Source organism: Apus apus, chromosome 8 (assembly GCF_020740795.1).
Source record: "Apus apus isolate bApuApu2 chromosome 8, bApuApu2.pri.cur, whole genome shotgun sequence".
Lineage (NCBI taxonomy): Eukaryota > Metazoa > Chordata > Aves > Apodiformes > Apodidae > Apus > Apus apus.
The window spans coordinates 10,165,947-10,191,151 of record NC_067289.1 but is presented as its reverse complement, the minus strand read 5'-3'; the positions used below and the strand labels follow the sequence as shown (position 1 = coordinate 10,191,151).

Sequence of the window (25,205 nt, the reverse complement as noted above, 5' to 3'; positions counted from 1 at the left end):
CCCGGAAACGCGCACCCCCTCCGCTAGTTCCTGCCCGGGGACAACAGCGGCGGAGCAGCCGTGCCGGAAACCCCGCGCTCCCGGCACGGGCCGCGGGCGGGACAGCGGGCAGCCCCGGTGCAGCGGGGCCGGTGCGGGGGCGGGGGGGCGGGCAGCCCCCGGTGTCACCCGCCGGGGCACGAGGCGCTGCCTCCCGCGCGCAGCCTGGGACGCGCCGGCCCCGGCTCTTTCACGCCCGGCTCGCTCCGGCACTACCACCTCCTTCAAAGACCGATTGCCTCGATGAAGCCTCAAATAGATTTTCTTAAAATTAAACAACGCTTTGGGATTTTTTTTTTTTGAGAGAGAGAGAGTTTTATTAAATACAGAAGTAACTTGCACTCCATCATCTTTTGATCACTCACAGACTGACTTGCTTAAAAATGTGTTTTATAGAAAAAACTTCTGCAAAATTAAAGCTAAAAAACAAATACATATTACACACCTCTGGACAATCTGCATGTTAGCAAAGAATACCTTTTATTTGCTGACCTGAACATGTACTTAAACAAGGAACATATGAAACAGGACACACTCCTTGAATACGGCCACACCTCAACCTACTCAGAATGAAGGAAAACAAGTGCAATCATGTTTTATTGCATGTAACAACAGAACAATAAAAACTACTTTTTATTCCTTTATGTTTTTTCCCCAAACTCATCCCATTTGTTCTGTCCCCACCACCACAACAAACCAGTGGTTATTCCTGTAGATCACTGTCCTTACACTGCAGGAAGCAAACTTGGTGTCAGCTGATCCGTGTTGACACTGAAGCATGCAAAGCAGGACGCTGCAAGTGCTGGCACTGCACATCTACTAACGGCACTGTAGCTGAACAAGGTGTCCCTTTAACACTGCAATTCTACAGCCTTTACCTGTGGTGGATGTTTCTGGTGTTCCAATTATAAAACAGCATACAATTCAGAAACAGAAACAAAGAATTTTGCAAATTGTTTCGTGGTTTCAGCTATTCAATCCTTCCCAGAGCCGACTCTAGCGCCGAAACCAAAGCCAGCTATTGAGGAGCCAGAAAGCTACAGTGATGGAATACATGATCATTTCCCTCTTAGCACGCTCTTTGTTCTCTTCTTCCAGAAGCTGTAGACGACGATTCAGTTTGATTATCTAAAAATAAACGAAGCCTTTTAATACTTCCTTAAAAGTTGCCAGAGTTTCTAGAAGCTTCTGAATAGCCACATAAAATTACTATTTCAGACAGATGGACTTTAAACACTTGGTAATTTGACATTCTATCTTCAAGCTCTAGTGATCAGATCTTGCTGTCCCTAGTAAGTAGGAACAGAAATGAGTCGGACTCTCCGGATTCCCAGAACAACACAGGATATGTGAGGGCAGTCCAGCAGGGTTGCAGAGAGGAGCCCTCACCATACCTGTTATGGACACCTTTGCAGCCACACAGAAAACCTGCTCCCCCATTTTTCCACTACAGCTTTTTATTAGTATTAACTACTATGCTTTACATACCTGTCGTCTTAAGGAAGCAGCATCTACAACTGTCATGTCATCTGGTGTTCCCTCGAGCGTAGTATCCAAGTTGGAAAGACCATACCTATCAAACAGAAGAGATAGCTTAGCTGTTTCACCCACAAAAAGATTAAGTACCATATTTTATCAACATTCTAGTAGATCTAATTCTTCAGTCACCACCAAAAAAATTACGAAACCTTTTTCAAGCTTTTACAGAGTGTCTGCTTCAACAGGGCCCTAACGGAATAAAGCACAAACACGTATCACAGAATCACTTAGGTTGGAAAAGACCTTTAAGATCCTGGAGTCCAACAATTAACCCTACTCTACCAGGTTCAGCACTGAGCCACATCCCTAAGCACCACATCTAGATGACTTGTAAACGTTAAGTATGTGTCATGGTCACTCGAATGCTACCTCTTAACCAGATTATTTTCCAACAACTAAGAGATAAAAATAGTTCCTGATGACATCCAGAGGGACCTTAACAGGTGGGCCTGTGCAAACTGTATGAAGTTCAACAGGGCCAGGTGCACGGTCCTGCATGTGGGTTGGGGCAATCCCAAGCACAGTTATCAGCTGGGCCAAGAATGGCTTGAGAACAGCCCTGAGGAGAAGAACTTGGGGGTGTTGCAGGACAAGAAGCTCAACATGCGCTTGCAGCCCAGAAAGCCAACTCTACCCCAGGCTGCATCAAAAGCAGCATGGCCAGCAGGTCAAGGGAGGTGATTCTCTCCCTCTACTCTGTTCTCATGAGACCTCACCTAGAGTACTGTGTCCAGTTCTGTAGCCCCCAATACAGGAAGGACATGAAGGTCCTGGAGCAAGTCCAGAGTGGGGCCATGAAGATGTGCAGAGGGCTGGAGCACCTCTCCTATGAAGACAGGCTGAGAGAGTTGGGGCTGTTCAGCCTGGAGAAGAGAAAGCTCTGGGGAGACCTTAGAACACCTTCCAGTACCTGAAGGGGGCCTGCAAGGACTACAAGGGCATGTAGTGACAGGAAGAGGGGGAACAGTTTCAAGCTGAAAAGAGGGTAGACTTAGATTGGATATTAGGAAGAAATTATTCTTTGAGGGTAGTGAGACACTGGAGAAATCTAGTGGGAGATGTTCCTGACCATGGCAGCAGCATTGGAACTAGATGATCGTTAGGGTCCCTTCCAAACCAAACCATTCTATGATTCTATGCTGCACCTACCATTGTGTTTCTCACTTCCTATCCTGAAACCTCAGTTTCCAGTATTGGTTCCCCTTGACTTGCTCTCTCATTAGGACACATGAACAACTGCTGCAAACAGCTTCAGGAATTGAACAAAATAATACCACAGCTACCACATTGACAAGAAACTACACCTAAAAGAATGTCTAGCATTTAGTGACAGTTAACGGCCAACTTGGACCACCATGAATACAAGTAGAATTCCTGAAACTTGCAGAAGGCACTTAAGTGCAGATACTACTTTTGCACTCCAGGCTTTTTCATCACTTCCGTCACACATTTATAGAATGCCCAAATGCCCTCAGCTCAGGTGAGATCCCCATTCTTTTGCTCCCCCCTTCACAACTTGTCAGAAGTTTCTCTGTATCACTGTTAATTAATATATTGCTTCTAAATAAGAATTTATTTCAAGACAAGAGTTGCATTAGTCTGGACTTCGTGACCAGTAAGATCCTTGAGCAATATCGTATAAAAGATAAAATGTTAATTACATTTTGATCTGCGCTTTATTGTGTTGAAGGGAATAAAGGAAGTGGGAACCCTTCTCCAGGGGAGATCAGGATAAAAACAGCTTTTAGTAAGGGAACACTCAGGTAAGCAATTGCCTGTCAACAGAGTCATGGCTGTTTTAAAATCACAGTATGGTTCACAAAAGAAAGTTTTGGTAACTCCTTTTCAATTCCTTTTGTTAGAAAAAATATTTTCTTATTAAGGCCGTCATTAATCTTTATTCTAAAGATTCTTCAAAGATTCACTTACCTAAAATTTATGCTATTTACTACTTGTAGTTCTTTCTGTTTGGGCAATATCAAAATGACAGAAACTCTTGTTTTCTGATTTCCTCAGTGCTGTAAAGCTCACTTTGCTACCTCAGCCAAGTTATTTTAAAATAAACCAAGATTAATTATAAAGCAATTTGAACATTTCTACTTTTAGAAAAAGTCTGAAGCTTTGCACACACACAATATCAAGTTATCTTTACTACTGCAGGTCCTCTGAAAGCCAAAGAGACTTCTGAGGAGTCTCCTCTACAGCCATTTTTTAATTTGTAGTAGATAGTCACATTTTTCTAGCAATACAAATGTGAAACTAACTACTAAGCAGAAAACTCTTGTAGTATACTGCTGAAGTAATTTAGAGCCTCCCCTCACATACTACTTCAAGCTAGAACTCTGCAGCACATGGTATACATTAGACAAGTGAGGTCTTTGCAGGTGACTTGGATGGGTGAGGAATAAAGTATCTCAGGAGTTGAGAGGCAGGAGAGAAATGAGCACTGTGTTTTAAAATAAGGACACTAGAAATAGTGGAACTGAAGTCTGACTTTTAGAATGTAAATTACTAGATCATGACTAACAAAAAAGTACTCTTTACCTGGTGTTGTCATGATGAGGGTTAGAGGAAGTGGTAGCAGCTGACCCACCACGTAACACTGGCCTACAGCAGGTTTTGCAGGTAGAAAGGATGAGACAAAAACAGGAAACGACAAACGAGACAGGAGGTAAAACACACAGAAGAAAGGAACATCAAAATACTTCCACCTGTATTGTATAATGATTCAATATAATAGAACATCTATTTATTTTGTTTTAAATTGCATTTTCCATGTTTCTCTTATTCAATCAACACTGAATGTTTATGCAGCTAAGACATGCAGGCAAATTTGTGATGCTACAGCTAGAGTTTTGGATGACAAACTGTTGGAATAGAGATCTGGGGGGAGGTTATCAACCTTATAAAATAACCATAGGAAACTTCAAGTCTAAAACCAAAAAAATTCCCTCAAAAACCAAAACCCCACCCAACAGCAATGAAAAAAAAGTATCTACACATACTTATTTTTTACTTTTTTTTATTAATCTATGCTAGATGTAATTCAGAAAACCTGGACTGCCTAAGGACTGCATATAGTCCAGAGAGGTAGATCTCTCCAGGAAGAAGTGACTAAAAGCTTCAGGGAGATTCTATGAACATCCTTGAAAATCTTGCTCTTTCCATTTCTTTTCCTTTTTTTTCAAGGCCAAGAGGAAGAACAGGTGGGAGATTTTTTAAAGTTGCTGCAACTATGTATTATACATTAATTTTGCAATAAGAAGTTACTGTGTCCCAATTCACAGAAGACACGAATACCAGCAGTACCCTCTGACAAAGCTGGTACCATGTGCCTGCAGTACCTCAGGTAACCAGGCATGAGTGATCCACATCAAAGATGTGGAACAAACTGTTTGAGAGCCTGAAGTATTTGTCCATTTTTTTTTCCATGTTCCCAATGCAAACAGCAGGTACTTGTACCATGCATTGAACCCATGTACACTCCAGGACATCAAATTAAAGACAATCTAGGTGTGAAGATCTTTACAGCAGGTGTGTGTAGGAGGCAGAGGCTTGGTGCTGAGGTGGCTGGGAGAACACCTGAAAATGAGCAAGAACTGTGTGAAAATATCACAACCACTAGTATAATTTAAAAGGACCAGGATCTAGGAGTCTTCACAAACTCTGCTACCCAGTACACTACTTCCTGGAACCAGCTCCTACTCTAATCAGTTCTGTAAATGCAAAACACAATGTTCTTCTGTCTGTCACAGAAGATAAGCCAGCGTGATGTGTTTTACAAAACAGAAACACCCACTCCCAATACATACAAGAAAAAAATATTCTTACCTAAATGCATGAGGTCTTGCAGAAAGTTACCAAAAAAGGAATTCCTATTTTTTTAATCAGAGATATAATTCAGCTAGTCTAAAGTCTTGTCTGACAGATGCTAGCACTAAATACTTCAAGAAAGCATAAGAAACTCTGCAAACAGCAGCTACAGAACAGGTCACAGAATTTCTCTGCACCCATAAGTCACCTGTAATGAACTGGCAGGTTGGTGAAGCCAGCCTGGCAGTACCAGCAGGCACTTCCCACACCATCTGACACAAGACAGCAACATTTGGATTTTGTGTCATGAGAACAACAGGTGTCAAACGCTCTCTAAACTCTTGGTCGCTGTGATCTTTTGTGGCAAAAAAGTTTTACAGATGATCCAGAACTAATCAATACTAACTAATCCACACTACCCTTCCCAAGGAAAGCCACAGGCTTGGAGGTAGCTGAGCAAGGAACAAAAGCAGAGCACTCTGGGATCTGTGCAAATCAGAAACTTAATCTAAAGACAAGTCTTTAATCCCACTTCCCAACACAGACAGGCTGTTAAGAAGCTGCATTTGATTCTTCCTTTTCTTTGAAGTTCAAATTTTATTTCTTTACAGGTGGACCCAAAAAGGATCACCAGAATATTCCCCTGCCTCTTCCACACTTTTTGTTTACTTGGTTTTATAGATCAACCAAACCAATCATTATAGAGATGACAGGGGCCTTGTATCAGGGATCATCTTACCTCAAAATCAGCAGCAAGATTTTTGGTAAATAGAGAATGCAGAAGTATAATAGAGTCAAGCTAGTAAATACATGGTCTTCTTTAAAAAAAGGAGTAAGAATACATTAAAACTTTGTGTTTTCTAGCTACTTCTGTCAATTCCATCCTAAACATTAACACAGGATCAGAAGAAGCCATAACTCTGAGGCCACCTATATTCAACACTTAAAACTTTGTTGCAAATACAGCCACAGCCTGAAACATGATGGGTAGACCCAGTAATACAGTTTACAGTGGGAGGGCCATGACCAAATGAATCTGGTCTGTCTTCTGCTGCTTAGAACAGAGCACACCACGGAAACACCACAGTAATGATGCTATCATCAGCTTGTGGTCGGGGAGGAAAACAACAAGGTGTGGACAATCTAGGTACCTGGGTCTAACTTCCATCATTGCTGTGCACACACACAGGGAACTGAGGCCAGCAATTCTCTTGGTCCAGCAGAAGCAGGAACAATGTTCATCTCTCACTGTACTTTAAAAGACCTCTGGAAATCTCAGAAAGGCTCTAAGAATGGGCACTGGGACTTGATGGACATGTTCTGGGTGTGAACTAGGTAAGCAGCTCAGCTTCTGAAGGACAGAAAGGATTGGTGCCCTGAAGAATCAATGACTGGATGGAACTGCTCTTCTCAGGTGTCTCAGTACTATAAGCAGTTGCCTCAACAAAGCAATAGGCTACTGGTTTTTCCCAGGCTCCTTCACACTTGCAGACCCATTTAATTTTCTCCTGAACTACATCAATCCAATCCAAAGTCATGTGTAGCCCTCTTCGATGGTCTTAACACATGTCCCATTTTATTTCTACCATGAAAAAGATCACTAACTTGGTCAATATAAAAAGTGATCTCCTAACACCTCAGGGTAAGATCATGTGAGTGAAGTTTGCCATTTAAGAAGGACAGTCGCTTTTTAGAATGGACTATCCTGACAAAAGGAAACAGTAATAAATTTCCATACTTTTTTTCTCCTAAATAAAAAGGTGTTGAGCCAAGGGTTGGACAAGAGCTCAGATTAAGTACAGATTTCAACACAACTCTATTCAGTTAGGAAATGGCCTTTTTTCCCCCTGTATTTCACAGATCAAAGATCTCCTTACATGCAGGGCTGTTTTTTTTTTTCTTGCCTAGGGCATAAAAGATTAGTCTTTAAAAGACACTAGGTATAGGCCCTATGCTCATTTGACAGAAATTGAAACAGAAAAGTGGTTAGAACTGGAAAACACAACTGACCTATTGTTCTTGTCCATGCTGAAGGAAATGCAAGAGTAAACAGACAGTGTAAACAGTGATCATTAAATTGTTGCTCATTTAAATAACTGATTATGCAAGCAGTGCCAGCTAAACCAGGCATAATTCATTATCTGCAGCAGTACAATCCACACTTACCATCAGCAGTTTTAGTAGATTGGAAAATTATTTTGTAAAAAAAATAAATAAATAAATAAAAAGCAAGCCATGAAACAAGTTAAAAATATTTCCACTGAGTAAGAGACAGCTGTATTTTGTTAATTTTAAAAGACTTCTTGTTGTATTAAGCATAGAATGTTAAAATACATAAGGTTTTGGTATAGAAAGCACGTTATACAGAGCAAAAGAACAGAGTGCAGGTTTTGAGCAATTTAAAATGAACAGTATTTTGCAATCATGCAAGTGGATCATCCAAATTTCACATTCCTATGCCAGCTGTAGAGTAATGGTGGGTATCTAAACATCCAACTACAAAGAATACACTTTCCCCTATTGAAAAGCTCGTTATTTTGACATCTATTTGTTCATAGGTGACTAGAAACAGTTTTCCCTTTTCTTTTAGGAAGGTTAGTAAGAGCATCTAAAAAATCAACCCAAGCCAAGAAGATTAATGCACCTGTTAAAAGTATTCAGAATCCTAGTCATTTCCAGAGAATTGAAGTAAGTTGAAAGTGTATGTGTGCATAGGTGTATGTTTTCCAGAATCCATGAGAAAGTAAGCAAGAACATGCCTAAGGGAAGCCAGGAATGAAATCCATTAGCTTCAATGCAGACTAAGGAAAGGACTAAAATTTCAGTCTATATTTAACAAGGACACTTGGCACAGTATCCGTAAGTGGTATTAATCACACAATTCCTGAATTCCTAGAATCTGTCCTTATCTGGGAGCTTTAATTTTATTTAACAAAAATGGAATTCCATCTAATTTTTAATAGTGACAAGGAAAAAAAAAAGGTATGGCTCTCCAACTGTTGAAAGGCATCAAAATCTTAACAGCTACAGTCTGAAATTTCACAGTATTAAGTCAAACACCCAACCTGCAGAATTTCAAGGGGAACTATGCAGCTTATTTATTTATTTAAAGTTCCAGATTAAGAACACAAAGCCCAGTAAGACTGTACAAATCTGTTCTGTACAAATCAGGAATGTTAAAATGGACATTTATATACTGTCTGGTCAGCAAACATGGTGAGCTGCAGGAGGCACCAGCTTGGAAAGTGACTGCAAACGTACAGACACTCAGTAAAATTGGCTTGATAGTCATGTTTATTACCAAAACAACTATAAACTTTAACTACAACTATAAACTTTAACTTCACACTGCAAAATATTATGAGTGCTGCTAGGATATTAGCAACCAGAGGCAGATGGCAAATTACAAAGAACTTCCTAGCCACATGGAAGGGCTGCAGGAGGAATGAGCAGCTCCTCCCAGTGTTCTCTCCAATTATCTCCTCTAATTCAACCTCTTGTCAAGCCCATGAGGTCTCTGCTGGCCCTACCCTAGAGACAACTGTGCAGATTTTACCTGAACCTCCATGCTGGCATACTATCAAAATGAAAATTGCTTTTGGTAAATTAACCTTGCCAGTATTAGTCTTTATAAATGTTCCTATAGTGTTAAACACGCCACTCTTGTAACACTTTTAAGTGCCAAATCAAAACAGTCCAAGGATACATCCAGTGGGCAAAACTCCACTGAAGAGAACAGAGACACTATGCAATGATTGCCAGGAGGCTTGTTTTTGTCTCGTTACCTCTCAAAGTATCAGCTTATGCATAAAAACAGAGACAGCATTAATCAGAGGAGCAAGCACTGTATACATTGCCTTTCTTGCTCTCAGCATCCAGCAAAGTGGTTGCCATCAGCCATGCATCAACCAGAGGTAGCTATTCCAAAGATAAACTGAAACAGCCTAATGTCTTGCCACCTGATCAAAAGCAGTGTCTGCAGTTCCTTGCATGACATTCTGCCCTGTATCTGCATGTTTGTTTTAATGCCTTATGACAACATCAACCCGATCTTATTGATTTGCACCATTGCTCACCAAAAGAAAAGCAGAAGACAAGGCTAACAAATTTGCAGGCTCAGGATCAAGTATTAATTGCAGAAAACACTGACCATGTGGGAACAGCAAAATCCCTTGCAGTAACAGACTAGACTAACACTTCCCATTTGGGATTTTACTTGGAGGGAAGTCAAAACAATGCCACATTTGACTGGAACAGAAGCATTTCGAAATGTGAATTTTGGACAATTAAATTGCTTATGAATAGTGACAGCGAAGGAAAGCAAAAGCAAATAATTTCATCTCATTATTTTGTGAACAGAAATCAAACTCCACTAAAAAAGGAGAAAACAAACAAACAAACAAACAAAAAAAGGCAGCAAAAGCTGGCAGAGTCAGTGACAACCAATCACCTGCGGTTTTCATCCAGCACATCCAAGACCTGCTGGTAAGCCCTACGAGTGGAAGACTGGATAAACGACAAAATGCCACGAGCAGAGTAAAGATTAGTTCCATCTTCAGGTAACATATTGGGAGGACAGACACGAGCCTGGTGCAGTGATGGTGTAACACTGTTCGTATAAGCACAGTAAATGAAGAGAGAAATACTACAGTCAGATTTTAAATTAGAAACACCTTTTCAGATAGACCCCATTCCAAAATGCTTATTACTTGCTTTTGGTTTACCCTTCTCCCACCACTATAAGGTAACACTCCCGAATTCTAGTACTGTGTTCTTCAGAAACAAACATAAGTCATAACACAAGGCCACAGTTTTGGTCTGTTATACAAGTTAGTTTAGAAAGTCCTTATCCAGCTATATCTGTACCTGTTGAAGTCAGTATTCATGTCCTCACTGACATAAATGAGAAAAGTCTTCTTACGAGCATCAGCATTTAAAAAAAAAAATCCTACCCATAATCTCCTTTCAAAACACAAGTCTTTTCCATAAAGAGAAGCTCACACAGAACTTCTTAAATAAAAATTACTCTTCAGCTGTGACTTGAGATGAAGACAGTATTTTCATGTGTACATAGACAAAGTTTAAAGGCAAGAAATTTCAAAAAAAGCACAAATTCATATCCCAGTGACAAGAAATCTCATTATCTGAGTTTTTTTAGTATGATGCAAAAGTTGTATTTAAAATACACAGGACTGAAATTCAAACATGACCATTTGCATTATACAAACCTCACCTCTATCAGAAAGAAAATTAGTTTTGATAAACTGCCTTTGGTTTTCTTGTGTTCCTTCACATCCAGCCTGACTATCCATTGTCCTTCACACATCAAGATATTTTTATTTATTTCAAAATCAGGAAACTTTAAAGGTGAGCTGTTTGGTTGGTTTTTTGTTTGTTTGTTTGTTTTAATAGGATTTAATTAATGTTAACTTAATTGTAATTAAATGCAAAATGAAGTGCAAGTCACTGTACCCTTTAAGGCTTGGGATAGATTTTATTCCAAGATTAGTATCCATGATTCAAGACATGTCCTTTGATCCTGCTGCTTGTGCTTTTTTTGGAGTCAAAATGCTAATCATTCCACTTTTGGCATTTTGAAGAAATTAAGCAAAACATTAGCAGCTGAGTGCTTGGAGGCTGGTTTGATATGTGGATAATCTCTAGATGGGTTATAATTCTATGGATATTCTTATTTTTCATAGAGTTGCTCTGCAGCTGGCTGACACCAAGATCACAAAACAGAGTAAAAAAGAAAATTCAATGGAAAAGACAGATACAAAGCACAGTACAGGGATATCACTTCACCCACAGCAGAGTTCAGCCATCCAGTGCTTCAAGGGACATGCAGGGACACCAGTGGCTGGTGCTTGACAGAAACTGTTTTTTATTTATTACCTAAACTGCAAGTATCTTTTAATGCTACTGGTGAGTACATTTGGACAAGAGAAAGGAAAAAGGAGAAGGAGACATCAATAAACATCTACTTTGCTTCTTCACAGCTTTCATTGCTCTCCAAGACTTGTAGAATCCATCTTTATTTTATATTTATGATGACTTCTACTTTGCAAACAAGGGTAGTGGTTACATCCACACATTTCACTCTTGAATTGCATTGGAAATGCCAATATTCACTAGAAAAGTATCAAGCAGAGGCAGGTATGGAAAAACTGCCACTAAAGGGAATTTATAAGAATTTCTACTCCTTTGTGGATTCGCTGTCTTGAGGAAAATGAGGGAAGAGCTGAAGGCTTGAACTCATCCTGTTTATAATTTCAGAGATTTATAGAACAGGTTGAAAGACAGCTGAAGAAAAAACAAAACAACAGGTAACAAACAGAATTTAGACATATTGCAAACTAGAAGATCTTGTCAAATTCCTATTTTCCAGAATGGCCTTACTGTAAATACCACAGTAATGGTATTTGTATGCAATGTCTTCTGTAGATACTTAAAAAATAAATCCCTAAGAACTACTTAACTAAAACTGCACAATATTATCTACAAGAAATTTACATTTGCTGATTACAGGGAAAGTGTAAATAATAAGGAAAAATCAAGGTGGATTCCAGAATAGGTAATTCTGAACCCCATGGTCTAGTTCCTATACTAAAGGGTCATTGTTCTGTAGATGGCTTGTAAGAAAAGGCAGTTTCAAGAGCTTAATTCATTCATTTTAAGATATTTATTTCTTACTTATTAGAATATTTAGCTTCTTAAATTATTTAGTTAAGAGATTATTTAAATTTATTTGCTCCTGGATATGAGCTGAACTGTATAGCTACATGAAATTACCCAAAGTACTCCCATAAAAGCTATTGCTAATTTCACTGTCCTTCTAAAGCACATAGTTTGACAGAGACTTCTCTCTTCCTTTCTGCCTTAAAGTGAGACTAATTCTAGGAAGGGCTCAAATATCAGAATTAAGAAACATTTTTTGGGGGGGAGGAAGGAAAAAGAAAGGAAACAAGCCGTATTTTTCAGGATCCAAAAGTATTGTTCTGTAAACATGTGGTGGTCCTTTGGACAATGTTAAAGGCCACAGAAAAAAAATATTATGAAGCAAATACCTGATATCAAATCAGCCAAGATGACTTTTCAAAAAAATCTACAATGTAAGAAAAATTTTCTAATGTTCAGTATGACTACTTATCAAACATTGAGGCCATGCCCCTTCTCCATTTGTAGTTAAATGGTCATAATCCTAGGTGTAATTTTGTTTCAAATTTCTCAAATAATTCTTATATACGGACCCAGCCACTTATTTTTGCACTCCCTGGTTACAAGCACCAATCAGTTCCAGAGTCTGGAACCAAAATAAACAGTCTGGAATTACAGAAATTACTATGGAAGAGCACAGTAACATTCTATTATAAGGCAGATTTTTAGCTTAGCAGGAATCTCCCCTAGACTTCCTCAAAACATCTTTTATATATGCAGGGTTTATATCAGATATTTCTCTGGCTTAGTTCTGGAAGTATCAAATGAGAGATAAACATATTTAATTAAGGTTAATTTAAATTTAACCACATAAACAGACAGCATTCTCATTAGACGCATGCACACCATCATCTTTTCCCCCATGACTTGCATGAAGAACAGAATTTCTCAAACTGTGAAACTGAACTCTCTAGAGAGATGTGTTTTTTAAGGGAAAGTCTGGAGAAAAAAATTAACCCTGTCCCATTTTTCATGCACTCTTGGTGGTTTGTTGACTTCTGATGCAGAAGTGGAATCCTGGTGTTCAACGCTGGCTGGCAATGCCAACAAAAAGTTTTCTTTCTCTTCGGCTTAAATTCATCCAAAGAACAAAGAATCAAACAAAAAAAAGCTATTTTGAAATTAAATTTTTCTTTACAAATTGGTTCTTAGTTGAAGCTGTCCCTTTCTTTTTGTTGCCAGGTGCTCTTCCCCATGTTCATTACACAGGGAAATGATTTGGCAAAGTTTGAGAAACCCTGAAGCAAAGTTAGAAACCACACAGTTGGTGCAGCAAAGGCTGTTTCAAATTTTATACTCTAAACTACAGATACTTAGTCAGAAAATTAGTATTGCAGAGAGCCACATAATTAAACACACACTTGATTTTCATGTACTGGGTAACATTTGGGCTTACGTGCAATCCTTAGTCGAAAGAGGTGACTGGAACCGTGGCATTTTATTTCTTGGGACAGTATCTGATCTGTGCCACCTTGAATAATAATTGTGATCTCTTAAGTAAGCATCCTTATAAATAGAGGGATTGTAATTTATGGAGCTGTCATTATTACTACACAAATAGTTATTGTACAAGCAGGTGTCTACTTGTTAGTCTCAGGTTTTTTTTTAAAAAATTGAGAATTACTGGCTGTAGTAAATCCCAACAAATCCTTGGAATTGTCTCTGCATGCAGCTGGATAAGAAGAGAAAAACAACAGAAAAGAAACAAATATTTGTACCATGCAGAGAACACTGTGATGGGGAGCCCAGCCAACTCTTTTCACTTCAATCTGACAATCTATTCCAAAGAGTTTAATTTTGCCACTTTGTAGGTCAAGCATTGCCATTTTTTGCAGCACACTGGAACATTTTATCCAAAGAGGACAAAAGTGTCCCAGATTAAAACCTGAGTATTATAGCCCTATTCAGAAAACAAAGGTTTTTAAAAGGCAGTACTCCATGTGACACTCCTTATCACAGCATCTGAGTAGACTATTATGTCTATCAATCAGGAAGTTGAATCAAGGAGGTAAGAGAAACAGGACTTTAAAAAACATTTAAAAGTATTTTTTGTGTAGGAATTAAATATTTAAGTAAAATGTGAAGTCTCTTTCCAATTTTAAGTTGTGAACCAGACTCACACAAGCACAGGAATAAAGAGATTATCTTTGTCAAGTTAAAGCACCAGAGTATTTGGTACTGTGGAACTACTTAAACATGATATGAACTTACAAGTCAAGACACTTTTGATGGAGCAGAAATGTATCATTACAGTAATTAGAACAAAGATTTTTTTTTTCATCCAATAACACTGGAAACAAAAAGCTTAGGAACAGCTGGTTTCTTGTGTCTTCGTACCACTGGGAAAAATGTTTCTAGGTAGTAAAGAAATTTCAGCATGATATAAATGAGGTAACAGGTATTCAATGTTTTCTGTAGTGCAAATAATACATTTGTAGTAGAATTTATTTACTTAAATGGTGTAATTTATCAACAAGGAAGCTAAACTTTAAAGACATTAACCACCTTTACCACAAACCTCTAATATAAATAATAGCTCTCTGAGCTGGGTGATACTCAGTACCATCTGAGGTAGCATAATTTACATCAAGAAGGTTTGTTTGCTTGTATTGCATACTTGGAGTTATACAATAACATTTCTACATGGGTAGCTTTGTAGCTACCACAGGGAAAACAGAATGGCACCTTATCAGTTCTGTTTGTTGAATTGTTACTTCCAGTTTTATTTACATGAAACTTGCAAATTTTTTTTTCAATTCACAGAATATGTCCTGTGGGCCTAAACTATGAGGAAACAGGAGCCAAGAGACACCTTTTTCACTTGGCATTGCTGCATTTGTGGGAGCCATACAAGTTCCACCTTGAACATGATGTTTTCATAATCTGAATTCACAGAATACTCTCCTGAGAGCTAGCCAGGTACATAGTCACATTCTCCACTTGGAGGTTGGCAAAACCTGGATGAGGGAGAAATGCCAGTCTCAGCACTACTTGAGAATGTCACAACATGTTCTAAGTGGTTTCTTTTTCTGGATCACACCGATCCACCAACAAGCATAGTTGACAACAAAATACGCAATTTCTAGGAACCTCAATGATTTCAAAGCAGATGATCTACACATTAGGTACAGCATAACTTCTGCCATAAGAAAACAAGTACTTGAGAGGGCAAGTGACAAATTAAGTTCCAACTAAAACACACTGTCTGCAGGTCAGCAAGTGTGGAATGCTGCAGTGAAGGAGGAGAGCTCCTACCACATGGGCAGCAGAGAGCAAATATACAGCAGGATCAGTATTAGCTAGCTGCTGTTTTTCAGACAAACAAAAGAGAACACATGCTGGATCGATCTAAAGTTTATAAAATTTTCTTACAAGACACTCACATTGGAAACTGCTAGGCTTTAAAAGTTTGGTTTATTTGACAGACATTATGCAGGCACCAGCATGGGCATCAAGAGAGGAAAACTAATCTCTAGATGTGTTATAATTTCCTGGTTCTTGTAAATTGTAAACTGAGTCATGCAAGCTACCAGTTATATGTTGACTGACTGTATCCTTCTCATGTCCATATTTCAATTTACAGGACTCCAAGTTTGCACTCTATTGCTAAGCCTCTGAAGGACTGCTAGTAGATCAATAAACTGTGACAGCAAATCGTATTCTGACCATCTAAAAACCAGTAATTCTGTATATAGCTACTGAGAAAAGCACACAAGTGAGTTTTACAGATTTACGATTTTTGGATTCAAGAATTCCAAACCGAGGAGAGAAATCTAACAGCAACTGGATATATCACTCAGAGCTGATGTTGCCAGTTTCTCAGATGGCTGGCTGGGCAGAAACAACCCCTGACTTTTAAAAGACTAACCTGGGAAGCAAGGATGAAGCGATTTCAGGAAACTGCAAGAATTCACATACCATCTCTTTTTCCTTTAAGTCCAATACATAAAATACAGACAAAGCAGAGCTGGTAACATCAAGTGGGTAAACTTCCCAAGCAGATTCCGCCACATGAAGACCATCTATTCCAGCGTGCATTATGAGCAAACTATCAGAGAGGCAAATGAAGACCACTCAAGTAGTTAAAGTCTAGTATGACTGGTCCAACAGGATGTAACTGGATGACCAAGACCACAGGGAACTTGGGCTCTTAGTGGGCCGCTAGAACGTTTGGAAACCAAGCTTATCAGGAGGTTATGGATGTGAATCTGGTTTTGCCAGCCCAGAGAACAGACACAACTCCACAGACTTGAGTGCCTAGACACATGCAATCTATAAATGCTTGTATGAACCAGAAGCCTGAATAAGTAAGATGGGAAGATATGCAACAATATTGCCATGAAGATCTGGAAGAAGGGAAGAATTGTAACATGTCTGAAACATGCATCAGAGTACAGTCGACCACTTTTAGACAAACTAACAGACAGATATCTAGTACACATAGTACTCCTCCTTGTGTCCCTGCTGTAAATAGAAGAAATCAGACAGTTCCAGGACATAATTGACTTGATCTATTTTAGACTAAAAATAGGTATATCCTAGGTAGGTCATGCACTTATTTCCCTCCAGTTACTGAAGATGAAGCTTATGGTGATTTAGCAATAATGTTATGCAGTCTACATTGGGACAGATGTACCCAGTCCTCTAGGTCTTAAATCTAAGATCCCTTCAAGAAGGGAAAGTATTCTTTATGGTAGCTGTATATGGATCTTATATGTATGACTTTTAAGCATTACATTGCAAAAACAGTTGTTGCCAGGTGGAAAGATGCTGTCACTAAGATTAAACTGTAATTAATCAAAGGGTACCATAGCTAATAGAAATTTGCAGACCTGTATGTCTTCAAAAGCACCAAAAGAAACACCACCTCAGATGGTATCGACAGATGAAGTTTCCAATTCTAAATGCCATTTGCCATTTTGGTCTCAAAAGATTAAGATACACACTCACAGATTTCAATACACTAAGTACTTTGGCACCAGAGAAAAATTACTTCTTGCAATATTTATGAAAAATACATATATTCTTTTGTCTAAGACTGTAAATCATGACATAATATCAACAGCAAGAGAACTGGCAACAATTTTATGCACAAGGTGCTCAGTTTCCTGAAAAGTCAAGAAGAAAAAAAAAATATTATACCAGCTCAGTCCTGAAGTAACTACTGAAACCAACCGTGAACCCACAAACATTCCCACCCACCCACTGCAAGGAAATGCTTCACAAATGAGTCACCTCACTAAACAAAAAGTGTAGAAATTAAGAAAAATGCTGGCCTTTTAATATTTAAAATTATGTACTTGTCACAACATACAAAAGTGAGGAGGAGCTAAGGAATAAAGGAAACTTGTAACAAAGCTGTAGGTGTGTCCCTGCACCCTGTTGCTCTACTCACATGGAATCATTTCGGGCCAGCTGCCCGTTCTGGCGAGTGGCGTTTTCGCTCATGGAACGTTCTCTCTTCAGTCTTCCCACTGAACGGACCTGTGCAAAAGGGGAGAAAGAAGGAGCTCAAGACAGGGAATTCCAGGAAAGACTTTATAACTCGCATTGGAGATTAGCAGCTTAGATCTGCCCTCAGGTACAAAGGCACATTTCATGGGTTTCACAGTGATTAGGAGGAAAACAACTGATGACAGAATCTGATGCTGGTACATGTAAAACCAGAGTCCAGTCCTACTGCAATCCTGTCATTGTTGATCCATATGATCTGATGCCAAAATATGAACAAACAGCATTTTGAATATGCAAGAAAGTAATACTAGGTTTAATATTACTTTCTATCACCAGAGTTACATGTACTTCTACAGGATTTTATGAGTCTATAGAATATGCAGCTTCATAAATATTTTGCAGTTTTTAAGAAGTCAATCACAGACCATCCACCTGGATGGCAACGTTGTAATGTTCTTTTAAGCTGGTTTTCAGCATTTTGTTAAAACTCACTAATTCTGTGTGCTGTTATATCAGCTGGCCATTAATTCCAAAGGTTAGCTATACATGTTAAAGGAATCTCAGTTTAGTTTGTTTTCTGATAACTTGCAAGTTAAAAATTTTTTTGCAGCTTTCTCTTTAATTAAAGGATTTTTTTTTGTTAAAGGTATTTCGAGTACTTCTAATTATGACTTTATTTTTGTAAGTACTGTGTAAGCTTCCTGAGTGTGCCAGCCCCCAGCCATCTGCCACTTAACGTGTGCAACTTCAGTCATAATTAGAACTACTACAGTGCTAATAAAAATATGTTTATATTTTCCCAACTTTTGTTAGCACCAAGTAGATCTGCACCACAGAGAAAGAGAAATCACTGGTCATTTCACTTCCTTTAGTGGAATGCTTTTCAACTAAGGAAAAACCAAAACAAATACTAGCCTCTTCATTTTGAGGTGTCTGCTGTGGAGGTTTTTCTAGGTCCAAAAAATCTAGCGGTCGATCACTAAGAGAAATAACACGGGGAGGAGTTTTCAATGCCAGTGGTTTGAATGGAGTAGACTGAAGGTCAAGGTCTGGTGGTCTGGAAAATGGAATGTCTTCACTATTACCTGCAAGAACATCAGTTGTCAATAGAAAGCAAGCTGTTCTGAGGCCTGAGGGCTAGAGTTCAAAAAGACATGACATCAATTACTTCCCCTTCCATGCCAAATAATTACATGTATCTTTCTTTAACAGGGCTTGTATGGTAACAATTCTGGTTAAAGATGTCCATAAGGCTACACAAATTGACACTTCTTTGAGCAGTTTCTCAAAGAACAATGATCCTGAGTTACTCTGAGCAACATCAACGTGAGGGCACTCAATCTCAAGACACAGTCCTATTAAAGGTGTATTTCTTTAGAAATATAGTGACAGGGGATGTGAAAATGTCATTCTTTCAAAGAATAGAATATATGCATGTCACACATATTGCAAATTTTAAGGCCTTCAGCAGTTCCAGGTCTGTCACTGCAAAGCCCATGACCATAAATACTGAAGAAATATAGATGGAATCCACACAATAGACAGATCTTTACATCATTAGCATTCTGACTACAATCAAACACATATTGCATGGCTAATATATTGTATATCCCCGAAACTTGTTATAGTTACTTTAGCTTATAGTTAATTAAGAAACATCAGGTATAAATCAATAAACATTATTTTTTTCTCCAGAAATTATTTACTAAGATGAAAAGTCAGCAATTAAAGTTTTTTTTCATAATTCATTTACTACCTGTCTCCACTACAAGTTATACCAAAACTATTCCTGAAACATTTTCAGAGTTTAAGAAACTTCCTAAAGTCAAAGTTGATAAGCAAAACCTGTTTGAAAACCAGAAATCATTTTTCATATTTTTTTTCTTTTAAAAATATATATCAATATATATTTTTGTCCATCCAGAAATCTGGAGAATTAATTTCAATTTCTGCCTATTTTTCTTACTATTGAGATGCAGACATACCTGCCACTACAATCCTCTCTGGAACCTGCATCGTTACACTGGCGTTTGGAAATCCTTCTTGGATGTCCTTGTCAAGGTCAGCATTTTGAGGAGCTACTTTGAGTTTTTCTGGGACCCTCATGCGCTGACTGATTCCTTCTGTGTATTCCATTTCATACTGCAGCCGGTTAATTTCTGCCATCTCGGCAGCAGGAGACGGGAATGCAGCTCCACTCATTCTGGCAGAAGGAAACCAAAAGCTAGCACAGCAATACGGGAAACCAGCAGAAAGTGCAGAGAGGAAACTCTTTGTTCTGATTACTAGGCCAGATGTAGATGATCCAAACTGAACAGACTTATTTAGGGAAACAAATCGTGCAATAAAATTCATAGGAAATGAAGGAGCTCAGCAAGGAGCTGAGAGCTGAGTGACCAACGAACAAAGTGATGCTGTAGGCAACGTTCAAAGCTGCACGGAAGGTCCTCAAACTGAGCTGTGACCAAAACCCCTAGAAATTCTGCATGTCACGTACCATCCCTGCACGGGCTGGCAGAAAAAGAAATACACACAAACAAACAAAAAAATATTGTAGGACTGGTAGGAAACCTATTCAGGCTTGGTAAGAAGTCCAAAATATGGATCTGTATTTACACAGATCCAGTGTATCGGTACTTGAGAAAACAGATGAGGCCTGACAAAACTGCATGTTGAAGTAGGGAAAAAGCAAAGAGGTGCAGCTTGGGCAGCAGCCTCCTGCTGACTGTCAGTCACCCAGATCTCGCTCCATCTTACAAGGACAAAGTTCCTTATCAAATCAGCTTGAAAATCTACCAGGATCATAACCCATTCCCAGTCACCAGCAACTCCACACTTCTGATTTTTTCTGTAAATGAAAATCTTAGTTTTGCAGAACAGAAACTAGATGGGGAGAAATAGAACAAGACATTATTTACACTTAAGGGGGTTTACAAGATTTTATATATCAATTTTCCTAGGAAAGGGGGGGACTTCATATGAAGAAATAAGGGAATTTCCTAGAAACAGGGCTGTGGGAAACTTACTAATACAGCAATTGGTGGGAGCCACATAGAAGGCAAACACCAATAACTGGGTGTTTTTGAAGTTAGGTTTAAGGCTGAGAGAAAAAGAAATTCCAGAGCTGCACTTCCTGGGCTGGAAAGGAGCTGCTGATGGAAACTGTAGGCTGGCAAGAGCTCGGATGGCTGAGAGGAGTTGTTCACCTGGGCAGTGGGTAGTGGACCTTGTTGATGGCTCAGACTTAGGGGGCTCAGTTAAGAGAAAGATCCTGGAGCTGCAGTTCGAGCAGGGCTGGAAAGAAGCTCCCAGAGAAAACTGTGAACTGCAAGGAATACAGGGTTGTGAGGCAATGGCAGGGGGGCCTTGTCAGCTCAGACTTAGAAAAGGGTTGTTTATAGGGTTAGGATTGAGAGAAGTAGATATTTCTGTACATATATGTAAACACACAGTATGTAAATATGGTTATCCCAGCAAACCTGCCAATGGGAAACAGAGCTTACTCTAGCAGAGAAAGCTTCCAGTGGTATTGCTGCAAGTTGTATCCTGCCTGAAGCAATCTGTCCCAGCAAAAAGGCAGGCTGTGCCACTGTAACTGCAGCTACATTAGTGAATTATTTTTGGCAGCAAGTCTGTTGCTGTGTGTGTGCTTTAATAAGCTGAACACTCAGAACTTTCTGAACAAAACACCTCAGTGCAGAACATCAACGTGGCAGGTGGGATGGACCACAAGCCACCCCTCCCACACCACACAGAAGCAATACTTCCCATATTCATAAATATAACCTTGAACTAATAATAACCATCAGACAACAGAAAGAAGCACACAAGGATCTGGATTGTGTGACACTACATAAAATGCACACTTTTAGTATATTCAAGATGTGATCCACTTGGCAATCCATCTTGGGATCCTCAGTGTTATTTTGAGGACTTACAATCATCATGGATCAAATGAAAGAATCTCATTAATCTCAAAGTCTTACTGCAGCACAGTAGGAGAACTTGGGGTCAGGTAGAAGGCAAGAAGGTTACTGTTCTATGTAAACCTTAAAAACATAATTACAAAGGAAATACCTGAAGTAATGCAAAGATCATCTACTTGTATTAATTCTTACTGTTGTATGTATCAACTGAAAGGAACTGGAACAACCCATTTAATTAGAAATGAACAATTTATAGGAGTTCAAGAGGTGCTTAAGCAGCTCTGCCACTTCCAAATCCTTATGATTTTACTTGGTTGTTTTTTTTGTCCCTGCCCTTTGGTCTCACAAGCCCTCTGTCCCTCTTGCAAGACACTGGCTACATCAGCCAGTAACCTAAAAAAAGTACACAGTCTTCTGAAATTTCCACATTCCAAAAAGAGCTTTTAATTTCAAAACATGGTGTATAATCAGTAAAGAATTTCCAAATTAAGTGGAGTAGAAATGTCAATAAGGAGACTGAATTTAAGAATTAAAGTACCCAGAATGGCACCAGCTTAAAGAACAATTATTGCTCACAAGACTTGAAAGAAGGTGTTTCACTGCTTGTTCACTTTCTCATTTTGAAATGCCTGTATGGCTCTAATTTTTGCAATCAAGTATCACTACATTACAGCAGTGTTTACACCACAGCTTCCCTGAAGCATGGCATTGCCTTTGTTCCTAAGTCTGCACAACAACTGCCTTCCAGCTGTAAGGGAAAGCACACACAGAAGGGACAGCATTAGAACAGTCTCCTTTTAAACTATTTATAAACTAAATATCATTGTCTGGCTTTAGCTGTACTTGCCAAGGACCTACAGATGCAACACCTCAATGTCTTCCTACTCTTGCCTACTTCTCATCTACTGTGTCACTGTTAATTGTGTTTTCTGTGAAAGTAGTTTCAATTTTTACCCCATTTTACGAGAGAACCGTAAAACAAGAAACAGTGAGCTTTCAGCAAGAGAAAACTTCAAATATTTAAATGGAGCTTGTTAACAAAACCCTCAACTATCCAAAGAGAACAGAAATCAAAGTTATATTTTCCGTAATGTTCTTGTTACTCAAAACATTTTACAGAAGACATTAATAATAAATAAGGGAGAAGGAGGATTTTAAAATTGATCTTTACAGAACTAAGTAGCTCTTAAAAAGGCATGAGAATAGAAGTCGAGAATGATGAGACAATAAATGTACAATTACTAACATGGGAGAAATAAAGGACAGAATCCAGCTGAAGCACAAGTGAGCATCCATGGCATTTAACAAAAGAGAGAAAGGAAGGAAAAATCCAGAGAAGGAAAGGGAAGAGACAGCAAGAGAAGTTATACAAGGTGCATTATATGCGTTCAAAGACATAGGGTACCTCCTTCTCCCTCTCCTAAACAGGAATGGCAACAGGAGAGACAGGTAGGAAGCAATGCACCTGAATCTGAAGAGTGCCTTTTTATCAGCATTCTGGCAATAATCAGACACTGGCCATATCTGTGCTGCCACCAGGAGTTTAACACACAGGGTGGATGTCGGAGCTGATCTGAGATGCAGAGCAGTCCTGGGAACAGCAGAGCTATGCCAGCACCCAGAGCACAGCAGGGTTTTCAGCCTATGCCAAGAGAACTGTAACTTCTCTGGCTACATTTTGGTTTGTTCCCGAGGCAGCTGCTTTGCAGCTAGTCCGTCCCAGTGTGCACCAACCACACAGTGCTCCTTTGGCAAGTGCCTAGATACCCTTTGCCAAGTAAACAGGGAAGAGAAGGACTTAGAGCAAAGTTAAGGACATATATTATAGGACCCAAAGGACCCTCTTATGGGACCCCAAAGCTGTCAAAACACACCACAGAGGCAATCGGGACCAGAGGCTAAGAAAGAACAAGGCACTAACAGAACAATTTGAGGGAAAGGAGAGCTAGGGTAGGCTAAATGCTGGAAGCTGCTCTGCATGGTACAGTTACACGTGCTGAACTTCCAAAACACATTACCTCCTCTCCTAAGCACAAGGATGACATAAAAAAATACTGGAAATGTCAGAAGGAAGAACCGTTTTCACAGACTGACCACCCTTTATCTGAAACACCCCGGACACTCAGGGCGCTGCGGCAGCGGCAGCAGCGCTTGGCAGCAGCCCCAGCCGGCCGATGCCAGGAGAACGAGAAAGGAGCCGGGGCCAGGGGCGCGGAGGGGCCTCGTCCCGCTCCCTGGCACTTGCGACCGCCCCGAGTGTCCCCCCAGCCCCGTCAAGGGTCGGGCCCGCACGACACGGGCCCAGCGCCGGGCCCGCCGCGGCCCCGGGGCGGTTACGGGCGCTCCCGCTCCTGAAACGCCTCCAGGAGCGCGGGGCGGGCAGGGCAGGGCAGGGCAGGGCAGGGCAGGGCAGGGCAGGGCAGGGCAGGGCAGGGCAGGGCAGGCCGGGGCGGGCAGGGCAGGGCAGGGCAGGGCAGGGCAGGGCAGGGCAGGGCAGGGCAGGGCAGGCCGGGGCGGGCAGGGCAGGGCAGGCCGGGGCGGCGGCAGGAGCGCCCGGGGGGACCCGACGTGGGGGCGAGGGGAAGGCAAGCGGGGCTGGGCCCTGCGCGGGGGGCCAGGCAGGGCTGAGGGACACACGGCCAGGGGGGCACACGCTGAGGGGCTCTCGGGCTGAGGGGCCGGCGACAGGCTCGCTCCCGGCAGCCGGGGCTCCCCGCGACCAGGCTGAGCCCCCTCAGGACAGCGCGGAGACGCCGCCGCCGGGCCCGGCAGCCCGTACTCACCCCGAGCGGCAGTGAGGCGGCCGCCAGCCCCTCTGCAGCGCACCGGCAGGGCCGCTCCTGCCGCGCTCCGGTCCCGGCGCTGCCTCCCGCGGGCGGGGCGGGGCGGGACGCTGACCTCCGGTGCGGCTCAGGGAACGGGCCCGTGTCCCCGCCGGGACCCCGTACGGGCGGCCGGGCCGGGACTGCGCGTCATGTGACCGAGGGAGGGCGGAAGTTGCCCTGCCTGCTGCGTCACGTGCCAAGGAGCCGCAGGGCATCCATTTTTGGTGAGGGCAGGCGGGGGCGCCGCGCAGGCGCAGTGGGCGGGGACGCGGCCGGGGCAGGTGCCCCGGGGGGCTGCCCGGGGCCTGAGGAGCCGCTCCTGCCGCCGGCCCGGCCCTGCCGCCCCTCCCCGGCCCTGCCGCCCCCAGCCCTGCCGCGTGGAACGAACACCCTGTGGCGATTTGGAGGCAGGAGGCTCCGATGAGGGGCGAGTGGGTGGGAGACCCGGCCGGGCGTGCGGGGCGGCTCCCTCCCGGCGCCGGGGGGCCGGGCCGGGCGCCTCGGGGCAGGTTTCGGGACGGGCGGCGGCCCGGCTGCCTCAGAGTAAAGGTTCACACCTCAGCCCGCGGGTGACCTGCAGCGGCTGTCCTGGCAGGACGTGTCCCTGCTGCCTCAGTCACCGCCGAGTGCCGGCAGGTGTCCGGGCCTCCCGCTCCCCCCGCTGGCACCGCCCGCCCGGCCGGTCCCGCAGCGCCCCCTGGTGCTGGGAAAGCGCTTCCCTGTGACTCCTGGAGCCGCGCCCGGGCTGGGAGCAGCTGCGGCCTTGTGCGGGGGGAGACCCGTTTTGCAGCTCCACACAAGAAAAATAAAACGAAAAAATGCTATTACATACAGAAGATCCTTTTTTTCTAAGGAGAGGAAAGTAGCCTCTGAGCTTAGATTTTGATTTATG

The 25,205-nt window shown here is 41.5% G+C and overlaps 1 protein-coding gene across 9 annotated transcripts; it reads right to left on the bottom strand.

The window, feature by feature from the left end:
• Positions 1-344: 344 nt before the first annotated feature.
• MFF (mitochondrial fission factor) lies at positions 345-24,459 on the bottom strand. 9 transcript variants are annotated; one of them, XM_051626235.1, is made up of 10 exons: positions 24,272-24,459; positions 19,548-19,765; positions 18,478-18,647; positions 17,504-17,592; positions 13,505-13,579; positions 9,842-10,000; positions 7,402-7,419; positions 4,123-4,185; positions 1,528-1,612; positions 345-1,167 (listed from the first exon to the last, which is right to left on the bottom strand). In XM_051626235.1, exons 2-10 carry the CDS (start codon positions 19,762-19,764, stop codon positions 1,036-1,038), a joined length of 1,008 nt encoding a protein of 335 aa, XP_051482195.1. In that variant the 5' UTR covers position 19,765; positions 24,272-24,459; the 3' UTR covers positions 345-1,035. The 9 variants fall into 9 exon arrangements, with proteins under 9 accessions (XP_051482195.1, XP_051482197.1, XP_051482196.1 ...); XM_051626237.1 differs by lacking the exon at positions 24,272-24,459 and adding an exon at positions 22,894-22,915; XM_051626236.1 differs by lacking the exon at positions 24,272-24,459 and adding an exon at positions 20,769-20,862.
• Positions 24,460-25,205: the final 746 nt, after the last annotated feature.